The sequence below is a fragment of the Abramis brama genome (assembly GCF_963993115.1).
Source record: "Abramis brama genome assembly, chromosome: 20".
NCBI classification, from domain to species: domain Eukaryota; kingdom Metazoa; phylum Chordata; class Actinopteri; order Cypriniformes; family Leuciscidae; genus Abramis; species Abramis brama.
The window spans coordinates 16,830,982-16,851,255 of record NC_139982.1 but is presented as its reverse complement, the minus strand read 5'-3'; the positions used below and the strand labels follow the sequence as shown (position 1 = coordinate 16,851,255).

Sequence of the window (20,274 nt, the reverse complement as noted above, 5' to 3'; positions counted from 1 at the left end):
CAAGGCTTTTGATGTGAAGGCTGTTCCAAAAGTTAGGCAATTTAATTTTTCTGCTCACTATTAAATTTTGGCCACATTCTAAGACAGCATCCAATGTTTCCTCTTTGGAGAAGACAATCTAACAATGCATTGTGACAAGCTTAGTAAAAAAAAAAAAAAAAAAGCAAGATGGTGGATAAAAGATTAATTAAATCCTGAACAATGTGCTATTTTATGCCAATTAGAGTACTGTGGCGTTAGCATAGCAACATGCTAACGACAAACTCCACTGAAATCAATTATGGGTCAAGTCTCTTGTGCGCTTCGCATAAGGAGCACTACTTTTAAGGGTTTTTGCCTACATAGAGCGTTCCAAATCAGTTACTAATGATGTTCTTATTCAGTGAAGGTGCTGCCTTAGAAGGAATTAGATAACGTTGCAGCTCACTAGGTTTTGGGGCAGAGCTATTGGCTTCGGCATATTCCCCAAATGCAATCTAGGACACTGTATTGTCAATATTTAATAGACCTCATTATATCTGATAAACATGTACAAAATCGATGCTCGTACACTTGATACTGCTCTGTCTGGACAGTGTATCTATGAACACACTGTGACCAAACAAAAACATTCTGATGTTACAGAGCCTTCATATCTATCCCTGGGCCCTGAATAATTAATGAAGGGAGGCTGGTTGACGTCAGTACCTCAATGACGGAGGTCTTTTCCATCTCTTGGCTCTGCTCTTGGGGTATGGGTTGCTCTTGCTCCTTCATCTCCTGAGATTTTTCCTGGGGTGAGGGCTGGATGCGCTGGTTCTCCTTGTCGCTGTCGTCTTTGGGGCTTACATGGGCCAGAACTGGGCTTACCTTGGCCCTTGGCCTCATAGAACGCCCACGCTGCACGGTCTCCCAGCCCTCTGCATCTTTCTTTGCTAAGGATGAACGTACATGTATACATAAACACACAAATTATACAGAAATATTTGGTTTTGAAAAAAAAAAAAAAAGACTGTAAATAGAGAAGATTAGTTCACCTGGTTTTTCAACAGGGATGTTGACACTTTGGTTGGGGACAGGAAGGGACTGGGAAGACTTGACCCGATCGGCCCAGCTTGGTCCAGTGTGGGAGAAACGTGCCACAGCCAAAGTGGGAGGGGGACCCCTGTAAACATACACACAAACCATATAAAACCAGGGGTCTCAGATTCAAAAGACCTGGTGGACACTAGCCAAGTGTTGTTCTTCATCGCTAATGGCACAATTTAAGAAATACAAATGATTTTACATCAATGAATTTTAACTACAGATTAAAATAGTTCCACTTTCTATGGGTAGCCATCATGCCTGCAGCGTGCCACACACTCTGCATCATTGCATCGGGCATCCTCAAACATTGGGAACTAAAATGGAAACTTCAGACTGAGGGCCCTCCGTCTTGATCGATATCCATTTCCTGAGGCATCCAATTACAGTGTAATACAGACATGGATGCCCGTGCTTCAGCAGTCTTTAACCACACTTAGATCCACACCCCCCACAGTCTCAGGCGCAGGCCTGAGGAGAACCCAGCAAAAATTGCATTAAACAAAACGCTTAGGCCGTTGCGGATCGATTCCCCTTCTCCTCCCAGCCTCTGCCAGACGGGCGTAGTCTTTCCGGTCTCGTGGTGAGGCCAAGATATGCATCATATCTGCCATTGATTTCTCCATCTGAACATTCAGTGGCATTTTAATCAGATTATCAATTGTCATCCTTCACACCATTAGTTAAAAATGCAGGGAGCCTTATTTCTTGATCCTCTAGTAGGAGTTGAGAGTCACCACAGTTTGCCAACAGAGACGATGGTGTCAATTAGTAGGTTGCTAGCAGGGATAATGGTTCAAGCAATGATTCAAGCAGATACACCATGTCTGAAATTGCAAGTAAACCTTGGGAATACAGGTTCAAACTTTTTTCATTGAAACAAGTCATAATTATTGCGCTCATATTCTACTGCGCTCCGTCTATTTGACGCGCATGCAATCTTTCAGCGAAGTCTGTGAAGTTTAACAAGAGCCTTGTTGTCAAAATATGCAAAAATGGAAATATCGCGGGACTTTCTAAAATTTACAGATAAGGATATTATCATAAAATGTAAGTTATGTGCTGAGGAAAACACTTGTCAGAGGCATTAACCAGCAAAGCACGACAGGGCAAGACACGGTAAACAATTATGCTTTAATTTGAAGCGCTTAGAAATATAAAGCATTCTCATGTTTCTGACAACTTGGATCATGTACCTTTTCCGCAGCAGCTCACTCTGTGTCCTCTGCTATTTTCCATATGCGTTTTGTCCATAGAAATGGGTTATTCACTACTGTAAAGCGGTGTGACTGGCTGCTGGTTTCCGAACAGTGCGCAGACGCGACTAATCGATGATCAAATTCGTTATTGATAATAATCGATGTTATCGATTAGTTGTTGCAGCCCTACTTTTAACCATCCCTAAAATATAGTACAGAGTAATTGGATACCAATAATTATTGACAAAAACACAATAGTTGTGTGACTTTTTATAACTTCAATATTTTTTAATTTTGTGACAAGTTACCATGGCATATGGGGCAGAACCATATGGTCCGTTTGGTTAGGTTTGGTTTTCTTTACTTGGATTGGTAAAGAAAGTTATTGTGAGTACTTGAGAGAAATGTTTGTGATCCTGGGTGTGGTCAATGTGACTGGATTGGCCTACCCAAAATTGAGGGCACGGCGAACACCAGGAGATGGTACAATCCGGTCTGACGAGGGGCTGGACATCACATGTCGTCCTGGTGACATCTTTCGAACTTCCCAAGCCAAAGAAGTGGGCCTGCAGGGACAAGTAAAAACATTCAAAGGAAGGTACTGATTCAGAACAGGACCCAAACATCTAGCAACTCATTATGTAAAGGGGTAAGACACTGAAATAATCACCTCAAATTAATCACTGATCAGGCTGAAAGGATCACAATTCAAACTAGTGTAAAAGACTCACTGGTGTAGGTTTGTGTACATGGTCCGAGAATGTTATAATCATGAAAGGCCTTGTGTGTGTGTGTGTGTTTGCATAAGCATGCATGTTATCACCTGTTCTGAGCATCTGTTTTTTCCAGCTTCTCCTGTAGTTGGATCCAGTCAATTAGAGCTTTGAAGTCTCGGACATAGTTATCCAACATCATCAGCACCTCCTGGGGGTGGAGAGCATGTGTGATGTCAGTATTAAAGACCGCGATGAGATATGGGAGTTTTACTACAGAATTACATGCAACTCTGATATGTACTAAAGCACAAACCAACCCCAAAAAAGGCAAAGTCATTCATAAATGGAAAGGATGTTCTTGCAAAAACCTGACAAAATGGATCAACATCTATGAGCTAAGAAAAAGTCCAAAGTGGCAACAAATGTCCTAAATTAGTCAAGGCAAAGTATTTTCATTGGAACATCCTGTAAACATACACCTAAATACAGAGCATCTACAAATCAAGCTATGATCCCAGAAGCCTGATCTGACCACGCAAGAGGGGCAGATCGTCCCCCCACCCTGATGTCTCTTTTGTGGCATGTCTGAAAGAACAATGAAAGACCCCCAGCAGAATCTAGTGAACTCTCAGGTAAGAGGATTCCTGGACGAGCCCCCAATTCTTGTTCACACTGAGGAGCTGGTGTAAACCTACACCCTGTTGTCTCTACTAAAGAGTGGGCATCTGAAGCTACTGGAGCACATCTCACACACCCTCCCACTCTCCAGAAACACCCCATTCACAAATGCCAGGAGGGGACAAAAAGAAAAAGAAAAAGAAAAAGAGTGCTGCGGCTCTTTCCCGCCTCAGTGGTCTTCCACAAGAGGTGCGGCTGAAATTACCAATTAGCTTTGCAAAAGGGGGCTGGCAAATCTGATTGAGGCTGTAATCATTTCAAGTTACTGGCAAAGAGTGTGCAGCGAATGACGAAATGTTCATTGTCCATCCGATATTCGATCTGGGAGCGCCGCGGGGACTCTGGGGAATCCCTTGACTCCAACAAAGACGCTCGAGAGTGTCGCAAAGCCTTGCCACAACACAGATTAGAACAGGTCTACAACCCTAGACCTACCACAGGCTCTTAAGATTACAGGAAACCTGCTTGGATGTTGAAATCGGTCCAAAATCTTGATGCCAGCCTTGATTTATGTGCTTGTATCATTTCATATAAATCTATTAATATAGCAGAACGTCATCAAGTACCTAGTCTTGGCCTCGGACATAATGCCACGGACCGTTGGCACACTTATCTGGAAACACCTTAGGAGTTTCGAAGTCGTCATTTGATTGGTTGAATTCTACAGGATGTCCGGGAGACGTATGTGTCGTGTTGATGCCAAACCCCCTCATGGAAGAAGAATGCTATAGTGTTTACAACTGTGACAATGAGCGCTTATCAGGATCAACTGAACGCCGATTTTTAAAAGTATGTGAAGTGTGTAAAGTTCACGCATAGACTCTTTAAAATGCATCCAAGAGTTTTACACACCGGCCTGTTATCGTGGGGACATTGACGTTACATTTTCACGCCCCTAAACAAGACGTGGAACAAAACTAAGTGTGATTGGTTGCTTGACATGTCAGTAAGACGGCCTCTGGGGGTCCTTGGACAATGAAAGCTGCTATGGAGTCCAGACCTTCTGCCGTCAGTCTGAAGGTCTGGCTATGCAAGACTATCTATGTACAAATTAGCATTTATCAGAGGGTTCAATGCCGCTTTTATGAGGCGCCATACTGGATAAAAGTGGAGTGCACAGCAGAGTTTGAAACTGATCCTGCAGATTCACTCTCTCTTGCAGGCACACAGTGTCTTCCTTGCATGTTTGGTGCAGTTTCAATTGGGATTCAGTTGCAATGCATCACAATGTGTTGACATGTATCGCAAAGTGCATCATATCGTGAGGTAGTCGAGAATACTTAGACATCCTGTATGTTGAGACACGGTTCAGGTGCATACACATCAGGATCAGGGGCTGCGGTATGACTGATGCTCTGGATTAAGTGGGGGACGGCAGGCGATGCTGTGAAACAGGCGTGTGTGTGAGATTGATGGGCGGTAATGGGGGAGTGGCGATCGAGGAGAAAACCACAGTGCTTTTAGTTAATAGAGGAGTCAAACCCAGTGAAAGATGTGTCCAGAAGCAGGGCTGTTGATTAGGGCTAGTTAACAACACCAGGGCATGGCGGAGGACGATGCTGACCCATAATGCAATAGCTGAGAGAGAACAAGCGGACAGGAAACAGCTGAGTGCCATAAAAATCCTTACACATTTAGCAAGCAATTCAGTTTATTTTGAAAGACTTATTGAAGACATTTGACAGGAGAATGCTTAGCCTAAGACTTTAAAAATGTTAACTAGGACTTACAGGGTTATTCGATCAAATGAAAAAATTAAATGACCCCTCAACCCCACAAATAAAATTCTGAAATATTACACCTCTAACTCTCATGCACACATTCACACAAGTGAAGGAGAGTTGTCTCGTCCATGGGCTGATATGACATAAATCAGGCCTGGGACGAGGGAGAGGCCTGATAAGAACTAATTAGTCATCTGGGCTGTGGGTTAAAGATGTGGGCGTTACTTGAATGTGAAAATAAATCAAGCCAACGGACCGAATCAAGAGCGTCAGACCAGCCATCACCGGCAAGCGGATAAAGAATCAAAAACACAGGTGGAATTAAATACTGGAAAACAAACTTTTTTTGCTTTGCACTGAATAAGATACTTATGAATAAGCTAAGATTATTTATGGCAAATGCTGTACTGAATACAACATGAATTTAAAGTTGTTTATTTGTATAATTTTTTCATCACAAATGTAGTAATCTGAAACAAATTTTCTGCTCTGCTGATGTCATCAAGGTCATGTGGGCAGGGACAACATTAACAAAAAAAGTCACAGCCTAATGTCACAAATAATAAAATTGCGATGGATAAAAACAATTATTGCTCTCATTACTTTCCATTGAATATTCTGCTAAATCATTTTCATATAGTCTTTAAATATTTATTTATTTATTTAAATTTAAAGAGAAAGTTTTGGACTCCATTGACTTTGTATGGACAAAAATATATACCTTTATTCTGCAGAATAATACATCTTACAGGTTAGAAGTTTAAAATGACAAAATTGTAATTTTTGAATGCCTTTAAATTAAGAAAATGCGTTGCATTTTATGAGAGATTCTGATGAGGACCAAAAAAATTTGCCATGATAATTTCATGCATCTATGTACCACAAAGAATGTGCTGGTAAAGTACATCTACAAGTCAATGAAGTGCTGAATCACAGATTTATATCTTCATAAAGGAGCGGTTATGTGTATGTGAAAAGTCCTGGATTTCAACAGCTCCAAGGATCATTTTAGGCCTATAGACAATCCCCTACTGTCACATGGCAGTGAGCTAAAGATCTGGAGCAGAGCATGGACACATACATATACACTCAGACCAAAGGGCCAGAGAGTGTGAACAGGCCCGCCGGACATGGCAACACAGCGGCCGGAGTGTTTATGCACATTCGCGCAGGCCGGCTGTCAACAAGGTAACCACAAAGGGGGCCGGTTAGCTTCGAGCGGTTGGCCGAACCCCGCTCAGCATAATTCCAGATTACACGCCAATCGATAAATCAGAGCCAGCAGTGTAAAGTGTGGACGATGGGCCCAAATACAGCCAGGCGCCATACCTGCCAGGGTAAACAAAGTGAGTGCCCTGACATGGGCTCTGCCAACCAAAGCTAACAGTTCAAACGCATGTTTGCCGACACAGGTCCCAAGACCATGACCGGACACAAAAACACTGTTGATCAACTTGAAGTGACGAATCGTTACTGCGATGGTTGCGTGCTGAGAGGTTATTGGTCATAGCGGCTGACTGTAGTACATGTCTTGCAATCAGCTTTTTGCTTTTCCTAAAACTAAACAAAGAACCTGGGGTGGAAAAAGTGTTTCGGGACGTTACCTAGACCTCGTACCCCGAGCCCCCCGCACACACACACACGGACGGAAGGAGCGGGTGGGGGGCCCTTTGTTTACACATGTCATCCATCTCCACTCCCTCCAGAAAGGCCCTGGAGAGGTGCAGTGATAATTCTCTCACCAAACCCCTCTCTGACACAAACCAGAAAACAAAAGGAATGCGAGGAGGAGGAGGCGGCAGAGGAAGAGGTTTATCACAATGCTCCACTCCCCCTAGTGGCCAGAGAGTGCAGATGCAGCCACAAGCACAAAAAGGTCTTGTATACAAAAATACACACAATTATACTTGATATATAATTATATTTCAATACCAATTAAAAAACATAATTGTAAATCTGTTATATTTTCTGTTTTAAGTGGTAAAAACTTTGAAGAAATGCGTGTGATCATCATACCCTGCACTCCACCACGCTCTGGTCGGATTCGCAGGTGACGTAGATCTCGTCCACTGCTCTCCGCAGATTGTCGAACAGGAAGGCCCAGTATCGTGCTCTGAGGTCCACCTTCCGTGGCTGTCTAGTCTTGGTGGGGCTTTTCTCAGATCCTTTGTCCAGGATCAACCCGGGTGCATTTTTGCAGTCTATCGCCAAGTTCTGTTAAGAGCAGAAGAGATTTGAAATGGCTTAGATACCTTTATTTGACCAAATGAACCCCATTTGCTATTAAAGGGATAGTTCACCCAAGAAATGAAAATTCTATCATTAATTACTCACTGTCGTTCCAAACACGTAAAACTTTCGTTGATCTTCGAAACACAAATGTGACCCTGGACCACAAAACCAGTCACATGGGTCAATTTTTATAAATTGAGATGTATACATCATCTGAAAGCTGAATGAATAAGCTTTCCATTTATATATGGTTTGTTAGGATAGGACAATATTTGGCCAAGATGCAACTATTTGAAAATCTGGAATCTGAGGGTGCAAAAAATTCGAAACATTGAGAAAATCACCTTTAAAGTTGTCAATTTATGTTCGCGATTGTGCTGCATTCACTCACAAAAATAAATGTTTTATATATTTACTGTAGGAAATTCACAAAATTTCTTCATGGAACATGATCTTTACTTAATATCCTAATGGTTTTTGGCATTAAAGAAAAATCGATAATTTTGACCCATACAATGTATTATTGGCTATTGCCACAAATATACCCGTGCTACTTGTGACTGGTTTTGTGATCCAGGGTCACAAATGAAGATCTTTTTGATGAAATCTGAGAGATTTCTGTCCCTCCATTGACCGCTATGCAACTGCCACTTTGACACTTCAAAAAGTTCATAAAGAGATCGTAAAACTAACCCATATGAATCAAGCAGTTTAGTCCAAATTTTCAATCACTTTATATGATGAACAGATTGAATTTAGGCTTTTATTCACCAATAAACATTGATCAACACACATCAGATATAATAAACGGAAGCTCAAGCATGAGAACCAATGAGGTTCTTGTGTTACTGTTGAGCTTCAGTTTATGTTCGCTGATCAATGTTTATGCGAATAAAAGCCTAAATTAAACCTGTTCGTCATATAAAGCAATTGAATCTCTTCAGAAAATTGGAATAAACCGCTTAATTCATATGGATTAGTTTTACAATCTCTTTATGAACTTTTTGAAAGGTCAAAGTTTGAGTTGCGTAGCTGTCAATGGAGGGACAGAAATCTCTCAGATTTCATTAAAAATATCTTCATTTGTGTTCCGAAGATGAGCGAAAGTCTTACAGGTTTTGCGACATGAGGGTGAATAAATGAAGACAATTTTCATTTTTGGGTGAATATCCCTTTAACTCTATAGGGCAAACAGCTGTTAACACTGCATATAAACACTGAGGTCCAATCAGAAAGAATGGAAATTAGAACCCCATCAGCAAGAGGATGAAATAAAAGGTCTCTGGCGCCACCTAGTGTTAAACATGAGGAAAAGCTTTTAATTTAAGCGTTCCACTTCAAAGCTTCCAGGTTCAGTTATCACTTCTCTTTAAAGGGAAATAATTTAGACCTGTTTGCTTATTTGTAAACTAGCCAAGTATGCATGTTCTAGGTTTTTTTTATTTTTTTTTATATATATCCAGGTTTCTTAACTAACAGATTTGTCATGGATGCAAATAGAGACATTGTCCCATGACATAAACTGTTCTGTATCACATTAGTGTTTTTAGATACTGTAGGTTTTAATTAAGAGATTCAGAAACTACAAACAATTTGGAATAAATGATTCGCACCTGCTTTTTGTTCCTGTGGAGCCCGGCGTTGATTCGCTGAGCCCTTGCGCTGCTGTTCCCGTGAATCTTTGCTTTAGCTGCATGTGAACAGAAGAATACAGTGCAGATAAATGTCACAGTACCTTATATGTCCAAAATACCACATTCAGATGGATGACATCAAAGCAATTGTAAAACTAAAGACCAAGTCACACAAGGTCTAAACTTTCAGATTTTAAAATTAAACAATGCTCACTGTGAACTCTGCATAAGTCAGAAACAAAATAATTAAATAAAAAAATTGAAAATGCTAAATCAAATTGTTTTTTATTCCCAAGATGGTTATATTACTACAATGTAGCATAGTAATAATTTTAATATTTGTCATTACATAATGCATGCTGTTTAAAAAAAACAATGTAATCTAGTAATCTTCCATTCTGAAAATAGCCATTGTGAAAAGCACTGGCGCAAAACAATATACATCATTTATTTTTAGCCTATTTTTAGGATCACCAAGATATAACAAAACAACAACTTGTAAATAAATACAAATGAAGTCAAATAAAATTAATTTATTTGATCAAATTTAATTATTTGATTTATTATTTGATAATTGTATTATTATTAAATAAAACATGATATTTTTATGTATCATTTCAATTATATTTCATTAATTATGCATTTAATTGTTTTATTATTTTATGAACAACAAAATAAATATATTATAATTAAATATATAATTAAATAAATAATTTTTTTATTGTGTCCCAGAGAGAACGTCCAAAAAGAGAAATTACTTTGTCACTAAATAAATCTAATGAGAATTATTATAATAATAAAAATGAACACTAAAAAACAAACTTAAAAAGAAATGAGTTTATTTATATATAATGCTAATAAGAACTGGGATGAAAATGTTTAATTGTCATGAAAATAATGTTGAAACACACAAAAAAAAGTCATAATAATAACTACAAATAGACTTCACTTTCTTCATGCATTTGTCGTGTATTTTTCTTTTAATTTAGGGTGATAAATGGTATGACCTGGACATTCCTCTGTTTTATTCATCTTAAGCTATCTTTCAGCCAGTGCTTCCACTCATAAAGTGTCTTTGACTATTAAAACTGATCTGAGATCAGGGCCTGAATTGTTCACTATAAGAACAGGATCAGCTTTCTGTAATCATCTAGGATCAGCCTCCTCGAGTCAATATAACCCTCTTTATCAGGATATGAGGGGTCAAAACTGATTCTCAATCAGAACTTCTAACTATTAAGAGTTCACTCATGGTTACACCCCCTGATCCAGAAACAGTCACAGTGCTGGATGAATTCGCTCGGACACAGAGCACATACTGCAGTCCCGAACGAACAAAAGACTCCTGTGGTGACCTGTCAGCGCTGACAGTGAAACAGAGGATCTGGGTCAGCTTATACACACTCAGGAGGATTTCACAAACTGCGACAAAGAGCGTACTGTAACTACAGGTACAAGAGGGGGATGACAGATTTGGAGCACTTGTTCATCGCCTACATTTGCTTTGCAAATGGAAGCTCTTTACAAAGCTGGATGCATTTTAAGTGGTTGCCTGAAGCGGGTCGCACACCGGACGCGCAGCTCAGCGCCGCGCCGCGCCACGTCTAGGACAACTCTCACCTGAAAATCCGATAACATCAGCAATTTTCTGATTTCTGTAAATAAATATAAAACTAAATGTATATTGCAGCACAGGGTGAAGTCCGTATATACATTAACTACGATTTGAGACACATAAATGTAAATTTAATATAAAACTATGTAAATGGCGCTCTGTGGCGCGGCAGGATTTTGAACACGGTCCTGAGCCGTTGCTGGGCGCCGCGGACAGACGCCGCCGGTGTGTGTACTCTCATAGAGAATAATGTGTTCGAATTTAAAAGACGTGGCGCTGCGCTGCGCGGCGCTGAGCTGCGCGTCCGGTGTGCGACCCCCTTGACACATATTACTATTTTTATTGCTTTGAAAGATTCTGCTCATCAAGCCTGCATTACAGAAAAAACGGTAATATTGTGAAATTTAAAGCATAATTTATTGTTGTGATGCAAAGCTGAATTTTAATCAGCCATCGTTAGTGTCACATGATCTTTCAGAAATCATTCTAATATGCTGATTAATTATTGTTGGAAACAACATAATATTTTTTTTTAGAACCGGTGATACTTTTTTTCAGGATTCTTTGATGAATAAAAAGTTTTTTTAAAAAGAACAGCATTTATTTAAAATAGAAATCGTTTGTAATCTTTTTTGTCTTTTATTGAAAGAAATGAAAACTTTTATTCAGTAATGATGTGTTAAACTGATAATAAGTTATATTAAATATTTGTATTGTTAGAAAATATTTGAACAAATGCTCTGTTCTTTTTGACTTTTTATTCATCAATGAATCCTGAAAAAAATATAACAGGTTCCAAAAAAATATAAAGCAGCACAACTGTTTCCAACATTGATAATAACTGAGTATCATATCATCATATTATAATGATTTCTGAAGGATCATGTGACACTGAAGACTGGAGGAATGATGCTGAAAATTCTGATCTGATCACAGGAATAAATTACATTTTAAAATATATTCAAATAGAAAATATTTCACAAAATTACATACTATTTTTGATCAAATAAATGCAGCCTTGGTGAGCATAAGTGACTTATTTCTTTTTGTAGTGTATATAAAATCTGCTAACATTATTCCTCATAAAAAAATGATTACATATCACAGGATCTAGGACCCATCTACCATAAAATGCATTTCAAATACCAACATTAATTATTATATGTGTGCATGACTGTGTCAGATCTAACCTTCTTCCTCCTTGCTTTCCACTGGGACACTCCATGCGATGAGGTTTCGGGCAGCCCGGCCTTCCTCTGCCACGATCTTCCTCACCTTGTCGTGGCTGTTGGACCGCTGAAAAGAGGCCTGTAGCAAGGAGAAAAACATGTGTTACGAGGGGGAAACTTGCTCTTTTCATGCGTGTCCCACAAATAGAAATAGTGCTCTTTGCAACTGGCAAGAATGAGCTTATTAAGGACATTAAGATAAGTTAAGGACATTTTATCATTGTAATCAATACCAATAATTCACACCTTCTTTCTTGTCGCCTTAAATTATCACCACTGGCAAATCATACAAGCACAAGTGATGTCAAGATTAATGGTTATTCAGCATCATGTCAACAGCACCAGTAGGAAGACAAACAGCGGTGTCTATTGCATGAATCTTCAACTGGAAATGTGTTCAGTCTTTGAAAGCCATTGCCTACTTGTCCACATTCAAAAAGTGAATGGGGCCACTTCATAAATGTTAAAATACTCATCGTTTTTAAAGTATAGCCAGAGGGCGTAAACAATGTGTGTTAAAGTCCCCCTGCAGTCAATAATTGTATCCCTTAAAACTCATCTTTGATCACCAAAATAACATACTTAAAGTATTTTTCCTTGGAAAGAAATGCTTCATGCCTTAAAATAGCTTGAATGTAACTCTACACCCTTGACTCATTTAGAATACGTGGTTCTATGAATATGCAAATTAGCCCCGCCTCCACTCACTCACATCAGCTCAGAGATCCACTCGTTGACGATCAAACAGTGACCTGATTGGTTAAAAGGTAGTTTGCGACGTCAGAAACACCAGCGATTTCAAACTGCGTTTTTCAGACTGTCTTTGGTTCACTGCAGTTTTAAAGGAACCGTATGTAAGAAATGTATTTCAATTAATCATAAAATGGCCCTGATATGTCACTAGACATTAAGAAATCATGTTCATTTCAAATACTTATATCACTGACAACAGTAGTCCGGCCAGGATATTGTCATTTAAAAAGTGAAGTTGCAGCCCTCAACTGATGTTGATGTTGTCATGTTGTGTTTTGGCCTGAAGCGCCACCCTCCACCTATCAACCAATCACGAAGTCAGTAGTGTTTCGGCATCCGGGTTGCCAGCTCTGCTCTAGTTTAAAGCTCCTTGTAGCAGCCTACGTTCCTGCTGGATCCTGCAGCCTATCTGGCAACCTCGAGTCAGGGGGGAGGGGGAGGGGATACACCGCTCTACAGTAATTTGAAAGTGATTGCAGTATCAGTTTTGGCCACAATCTTACATACGGTTCCTTTAAAGGGGTCATATGATGGTTCTAGAAAGAACATAATTTTGTGTATTTGGTTTAATGCAATGCGTTTATGTGGTTTTAGGTTTTAAAAAAAAGTCATTATTTTACACATACTGTACATTATTGTTGCTCCTCTATGCCCCGCCTTTCTGAAACGCCTCGATTTTTACAAAGCTCATCGTTCTGAAAAGCGTGGTGTGCTCTGATTGGCCAGTGATCCATTGCATTGTGATTGGCCCAAATTCCTTAAGTGTGTGATGGAAATGCCCCGCCCCTTACCATATTTGAAACATCAGCTCCCAAAGCAATAATGACAGGTGAAGATGTCGGTACTACCTTTTCAATTCAAGCCTGAATCTCCAATTCAAGCCCGAAGCTAAATTTAATGTTCTGAATGGAGTGATAAGATTTTGAGATACTAAGGGGCTGTTTACACGACACCGTTTTCAACTAAAAATGTAAAACTTTTTATGCGTTTTGGCCTTTCATTACATGACAACAGCGTTTTGGGTGCATGAAAACGCAAACTTTTGAAAACGGTCTCCATGTAAACAACAAAAACGCGAATCTCTAAAGACGATGACGTCATGCACATGCGTTTTACGTGTTCAGTCTATAGTGTTTCATCGCCATCTAATGGTCTGGCAGCAGAATACACCGTTTTTAGTCGTTTTCGCGGATCCGTGTGAATGGGGATCGTTTTGACAATGTGCGTGGAAAACTCAAAACTTTTTTTGTTCTCTGTTTTAAGCATATCGTTGTCGTGTAAACGTACCCTAAAGCACTGGTTTTAAAGTCCAACATTTAATTAAGTCAGCAAGTCTGTTCTGTAGAGTTTAGCTCTAACCCTAATCAAACACGCCTGAATCAGCTAATTAAGCTCTTTATGATCTCTTGAAAAACCGATATGAACATTTTGGCTGATACTGATAACCGATAATTCTAATTTATAGAATTTTTGAGAGTCTGATTACAAAAACTAAAGTCTCACCATTAAAAGCCATGTCCCAAACACTTCAACATAAATCAAACATGTAGTACGGTAGCCTATTTGAACAGGTATACGTTTTACACTCCTTTGGCAAACTTACTTTATCAAAACTAAATGAAAAAAATCTGTTGCCTTTCAAATAAATGAAACAATGCCTAAATAATAAAAAGTCATTGGACAACATTTCTTGCGTATAAAGAATCAAAATGCATATGCCATGGATAAATCAAATGGAATAGCTATGAACGGACCATAATGATATGATTTTAATTAAACTGTATTGTTGATTAAATAAAAAGTAAAAAATTAAAGTGCTAGATCATAAAGAGCTTAATTAGCTGATTCAGGTGTGTTTGATTAGGGTTAGAGCTAAACTCTACAGAACAGGGTCCACAGGAGCTGGGTTAAAGACCTCTGCTTTAAAAGATTGATTAGTTGACTTGCTGACTTAATTAAATGTTGGACTTTAAAACCAGTGCTTTAGGATACGTTTACACAACAACGATATGCTTAAAACAGAGAACAAAAAAACATTTTTTTCTTTGAGTTTTCTGCTCACATTGTCAAAACGATCCCCATTCACACGGATCCACGAAAACGACTAAAAACGTTGTATTCTGCTGCCAGGCCATTAGATGGCGATGAAACACTATAGACTGAACATGTAGAGATTCGCGTTTTTGTTGTTAACATGGAGACCGTTTTCAAAAACTTGAATTTTGAAACCCGTTGTCCACCCAAACCACCCAAAACGCAGTAGTCATGTAATGAAAGGCCAAAACGCATAAAAAGTTTTACGTTTTTAGTTGAAAACGGTGTCGTGTAAACGGCCCCTTAGTATCTCAAAATCTTATCACTCCCTTCAGAACATTAAATTTAGCTACTCTGGATAGTGAGCAACACAGGATTGATACATTATTTTAATACAACAGTCTAAAAAACAAACAATTTGCATATAGCTAATTATGTAGTTGTTCGTTGTCCATATGCCAGTCATACTCCATCACAGAGGAATATTTCATAAGGCTCACTGGTTTTTGCACATGCATAAACAGCATACTGTCCTCCCCTGCTACCATCTCATGTCCTCAGGGTTAAAATACACAACTGACCTACTTAACCAATAACAACAGCCTTCATCACGCAGCTTTACTCTCCAGAGGTCTGAAAATAAGGATGAAACGGACAAAAAAATTGCATTTTTAAAAAAAGGCAAGTAAATTAACTTGTTGCCTGTCAGCAGGGTGTTTGAATGTTAAATATTTACACTGGGTTTCCCAGCTGACTGGCAACAGAAGGCCCAAGTTTACATTTGTCGTGCATCTCGGAGAAGGAGGCGGGGGGATCTGGTATCCGATTTGGCATTCGTTGGTACAAAATAACCAAGGTAAGAGTGAGAAGGGGGTCTCTGATCTCAGGTCAGTGCTCCATGCATACGTGAGACGAATCGAACTAATCACCTAATCACCTGCAGGCCCCTTGACACCCGAGGTTATTAGGGTTAGATCTAACCTAGCACCTCAGAACTGCAAAACAAGGACGTCCAGCAAAGAACTAGTTGCTCTCAGGACACGCTGAGAGCTGCAAGCCCCTGCAAGGATAGAGTTTCAAGTGCGTCTAAATGCAGAAGCATGTTCGAGGGACACAGAAAGAACGATGGGAAAGAGGACAGAAGGTACGTACAGAGTAGAAGCAGAGTCTGTAAGCAGGTTCCTCATCCATTCCCGGCCCTGACATGCTACCGAATTTGCTCATGGCAACCTGTTCACCCCCCTTAACCAGGATCTCTGCTGCACGAACGGCCTGACATCGTCATTTGACATCCGGACCAAAAATAGCGTGGTTTAGCATGGCTCCGGTGGACTCGGGTAGATGCCTCTGTCAATCAGCAGGACAGACTCCTTCTTCTGGCAATCGGGACAGTCTTTCTTTGAACCTGCAACGTCTCGACTGCACAGTGACTCTGCTGTGTTGCTGTTTTAGTTGTGGTGTGTTCACCCTCCACAGCTTGCAGAGCTCCTCTCTCTCTCTGTGCAGTCATGTGCACATGGCAGGCCGCCCACTCGTCCAGCATGTGCTGGAGGCGGCAGGGCTGTGTGTGTGTGTGTGTGTCAGGGCTGTGTGTGTGTGTGTGTGTGTGTGTCAGCACGTGTGCGTTAGACGCTGCAGACTCAGCGTCCGATTGGAGCTTGGCGGTGCGTTACTCACACAGGGGTTATAGATGTAAATAGAGATGCACCAGCGAGATGTGGAACAGACACAGCCACGAGGAAGACGGCGGTTTGAGGACCACACTGAAGATTCAGGTCGGAATGTATTGTAATACTCATATTTTTCTATACTAATTAAATAAATGATTAGGTTACACTATATTTTAAAGTGTCATTGTTACAGTGTAATTATATATTTAATTACTGAGTAATATTAAGCAATTACTGAACATGTACTTACTGGAGAGGGTTAGGGTAGGTAATGTAATTATGTATAATTTACTATTATTACTATGGTAAGAACATGTAACAAGGACACTAAAATAAAGTGTTACCAATTATTTATACATACATGTTTAGACAGAGGTGGGTATGTATGTTTTTATTACAAATTTTTAAATCATATATGCATTAAAGCTTTGAACAAATAAACTGCTCTGCCTTTGAGCTGGAAATTAAATGAGTAATATGAAAGACACAGTTGCTTTATATAAAAAAGTGAAGTTGAAATTGCTCTCAAACATTAAACATATGCTACATTTTGCATTGTTATTTACTAGGGGTGTCGCGGTTCAAATTACTCACGCTTCGGCTTTTATCACGGTTCAAGGGTTACCGTTTCGGTACGGTTCGGTAAGTGCTATGTTCAGGGAAAAAAGGACTACTGTCAAATAAAAACAAAGAAAATAAAAACACAATCAAACTGCAAGCAACAGCACAAATAAATACAATAGAGCAAAGATACAAATAAAATAAACAGTGCTTTTCAGGTTTTTCATGCATCTAACAGTAGTTTTCAGGTACAAAAATGTAATTAAGTAACCTTAACTGTATAAATTAAATAAAGATTAATCATTATTAAAGTTACAAAAGCTATCCAGTCAAGAGCAGAGAGTGATTTCCAGCAGGAATATTAGGCTGCTGTCACTTTAAGACATAATGCACGGATCCAGTACACTGATACTGATACACAAGTTGACTCTCTCGACTGTTTACGTTCACTTAAGACATAACCTACTATGTTTGCTAGGATACTTGCCAAGACGGGCATGTTGACAAGTTTTGTGTGAATTTGTCCGTTCAAGCGCAAGACTTGAAAGAGAACTCAATATTTGCACGCTGCCAGAGACGCGCTTCGGATGAGTGCACACACAAATCAAAGTCAAATTCATGTCTGCTACTACTCTGACACAGTCCATCTCTATCTAAATAAGCAAAAACAGACAAACCGGTTCCACAGAAAATATTCATCTTAACTCTTTCCCACTACATTTAGATTTAAACAAAATGATAAATCAATGAATTCAACAAACTGCTGCCTGAGCTCAAGTTCTGTCTCAGTCTTATGTTCATGTATTTATTATGCAACTTTATAATAAGCAGAATAAAACACAGTCAGGTGGTCATATATTACAAAATAAACACAGACAGGTAGATCAGGTCTTCATCCTGAAGGGTGTTCCTGGAGCCTCTCTTTGTTTTCACACAAGGAAACCATTTAAACTCAAAGCAATTTTTCATGTCTTTGTGTTTATTTATTTGTAAAGTAGCCACGCAATTGAAATCAGTCAGTCAAAAATCATGGCAAAAAAGAAAACATAACCTTCAGGATGTTGCAGAACCAGTCATCTATTCTACACTATCCCTTACGTTATGTTGCATTACCTCATCACGTACTGTTTTGCTAATATGCTAATGTGATGTGTCATTATACTACTGTATGCAATGTTATATTGTTAGGATGATGTTATGTACTGTTATGTTGCGTGGTTTTACTGTTATGTTATGTAAATGTAATGTTGCATTGTATTACTGTTATCATGTTATTGTATTAATGTTATGTACTGTTATAGGAATGTTATTTTGCGATACGTTACGGTTATGTGTTATGGCGTTATGTTGAGTTGTATTACTGTTATGTTGTCATGTTATTGTAATAATGTTATGCTCTGTTATGTTAATGTTATATTGTGTTACTGTTATCTATTGTTATGTTGTGTTTGTTATGTACTGCTATGTTGTGTGGTGTAACTGTTATGTACATGCTATGTTGCGTTGTATTACAGTTATGAACCGCTATGTTGTCATGATATTGTAGTTAATGTTATGCATTTATGTTAATGTTACATTGCATTGTATTACTGTTATGCACTGTTCTGCTGTCATGTTAATGTTATGTACTGTCATGTTGTGTTGTTAATGATACATTGTAATGTCATGTAAATGGTATGTTGCATTGTATTACTGCTATGTGGTCATGCTATTGTCATGTTAATATAATGCTATGTTGTGCTACTGTTATGTTATGTCATGTAAATGTTGTGTTGCATTGTATTACCGTCATGTAGTCATTATTGTCATGATCATGTTAGGTACTTTTATGTCCGTGTTAATGCGTTATGTTACTGTTATGGTTGCGTTTGTGTTGTGTATCTGGGAAACATTGATTTTAAAATCCATAATGGGTCAGAGAAGCTACCACCTACCCAGACAACATATTACGTAAAAAAAACGTACGTTACAGTTCTTTAATCATATAAAATAAGTAAATATATGACAGCAGTCATCTAAATTTTACTACAGTTTTGTATTGTAGCAACTATGCTATTTTGATGGGAAAGTATTGTTACCATAGTAACTGACATAACTGACAGCTGCCTACCCAGACAGCAGTTTGTGCTTCACATGCGCGTTCACGGCGTCCAGAATGCACTTCTGTTGTCTAACATAACTGTAGGCAGCAGGTCAGTGTGTTTTGAGCCAGCCGTTGTTTGTTACCTTCAGGGCGATGTTGATGGGCGTATTCCTGCCTTTCCCTCCTCCATGAGATGATCCAGAGCTGTTACTGGCCGACCTGTCTCTGCCGTCCCCGCTCTGAGCCGCTCTCATCCCGAACCGGTGCTGCTGAGCCGCGCCGCGCCGGCGCCCATCGTGCCGGCCGTCCTTCGACATGAGCCCGCGGTCAAACGAGCGACTTTCAGCGGACAAGAACTTCGCAACCAGAGGGCGAGAAATCAAACAGGCCTCCTCTTCTTTTACACTGAACACTCTCGGGTCATGTGGAGCGCGAGAGGGAGTGTGACGCCGCCCGCTGGACTGGAGGACCGCACTGCGCGCGCAGACCTTCAGCGGGAACAACAGAGCTCCCGTCAAAACACAACACTAGTTATTAGAAGTAGCTGTAGATGATTATATCATAAATATATATAATACATGATTTGAGATGATTGACATTATTTTTCCAAAAAATGTTTTCTAGTGCTGTCAAGTCGATTAATCTCTATTAAGCAAGTTTTTGTTTATATAATATAAATGTTTATAATAATGTAATAATAATAAATGTATATATAAAAGTTTTTGTTAAATATAACATAAATTTATATATATATATACATTAATCGATTTGACAGCACTATTTTTCACATAATATCAAAGAATAGATGCGTCTACTAACTCAGAAGTTATTGTGCAATGTAAAACAATATTCAGTGCATGAAGTAAAATGTAGGTGAAAATAACATAAGGTGGAGGGAGATTGCAAATAACTATAAAAATGTTTTGTTTTTTTTTGACAATGTAAATAGACTTAATTAAATTGGAAAAAATATAAAAGCAATTATTTTAACACTGTGCACATGGGTGAAAAAATGATTTATTATAATGATTTAAGATTTAAATAGGCAAAATATGTATTTTAGGCCCAAAATGATAAAATA

The 20,274-nt window shown here is 39.1% G+C and overlaps 1 protein-coding gene across 7 annotated transcripts in view; it reads right to left on the bottom strand.

Moving 5' to 3' along the window:
* scaper (S-phase cyclin A-associated protein in the ER) overlaps positions 1-19,629 on the bottom strand; it is a 106,668-nt gene extending 87,039 nt beyond the window's left edge. For 2 of the 7 annotated variants that reach the window (XM_084094989.1, XM_084094991.1), the window contains exons 1-8: positions 19,337-19,607; positions 12,054-12,171; positions 9,228-9,304; positions 7,399-7,596; positions 3,088-3,188; positions 2,714-2,830; positions 1,017-1,144; positions 688-914 (exon numbers count right to left, since the gene is read on the bottom strand). In XM_084094989.1, the coding sequence (XP_083951115.1) occupies positions 688-914; positions 1,017-1,144; positions 2,714-2,830; positions 3,088-3,188; positions 7,399-7,596; positions 9,228-9,304; positions 12,054-12,171; positions 19,337-19,510 (1,140 nt within the window). In that variant the 5' untranslated portion in view covers positions 19,511-19,607. Of the gene's footprint in view, positions 1-687; positions 915-1,016; positions 1,145-2,713; positions 2,831-3,087; positions 3,189-7,398; positions 7,597-9,227; positions 9,305-12,053; positions 12,172-16,031; positions 16,382-19,336 lie in introns of those variants that run through there. The other 5 variants (XM_084094990.1, XM_084094986.1, XM_084094992.1 and 2 more) reach the window with 5 other exon arrangements.
* Between the last annotated feature and the right edge of the window lie 645 nt (positions 19,630-20,274).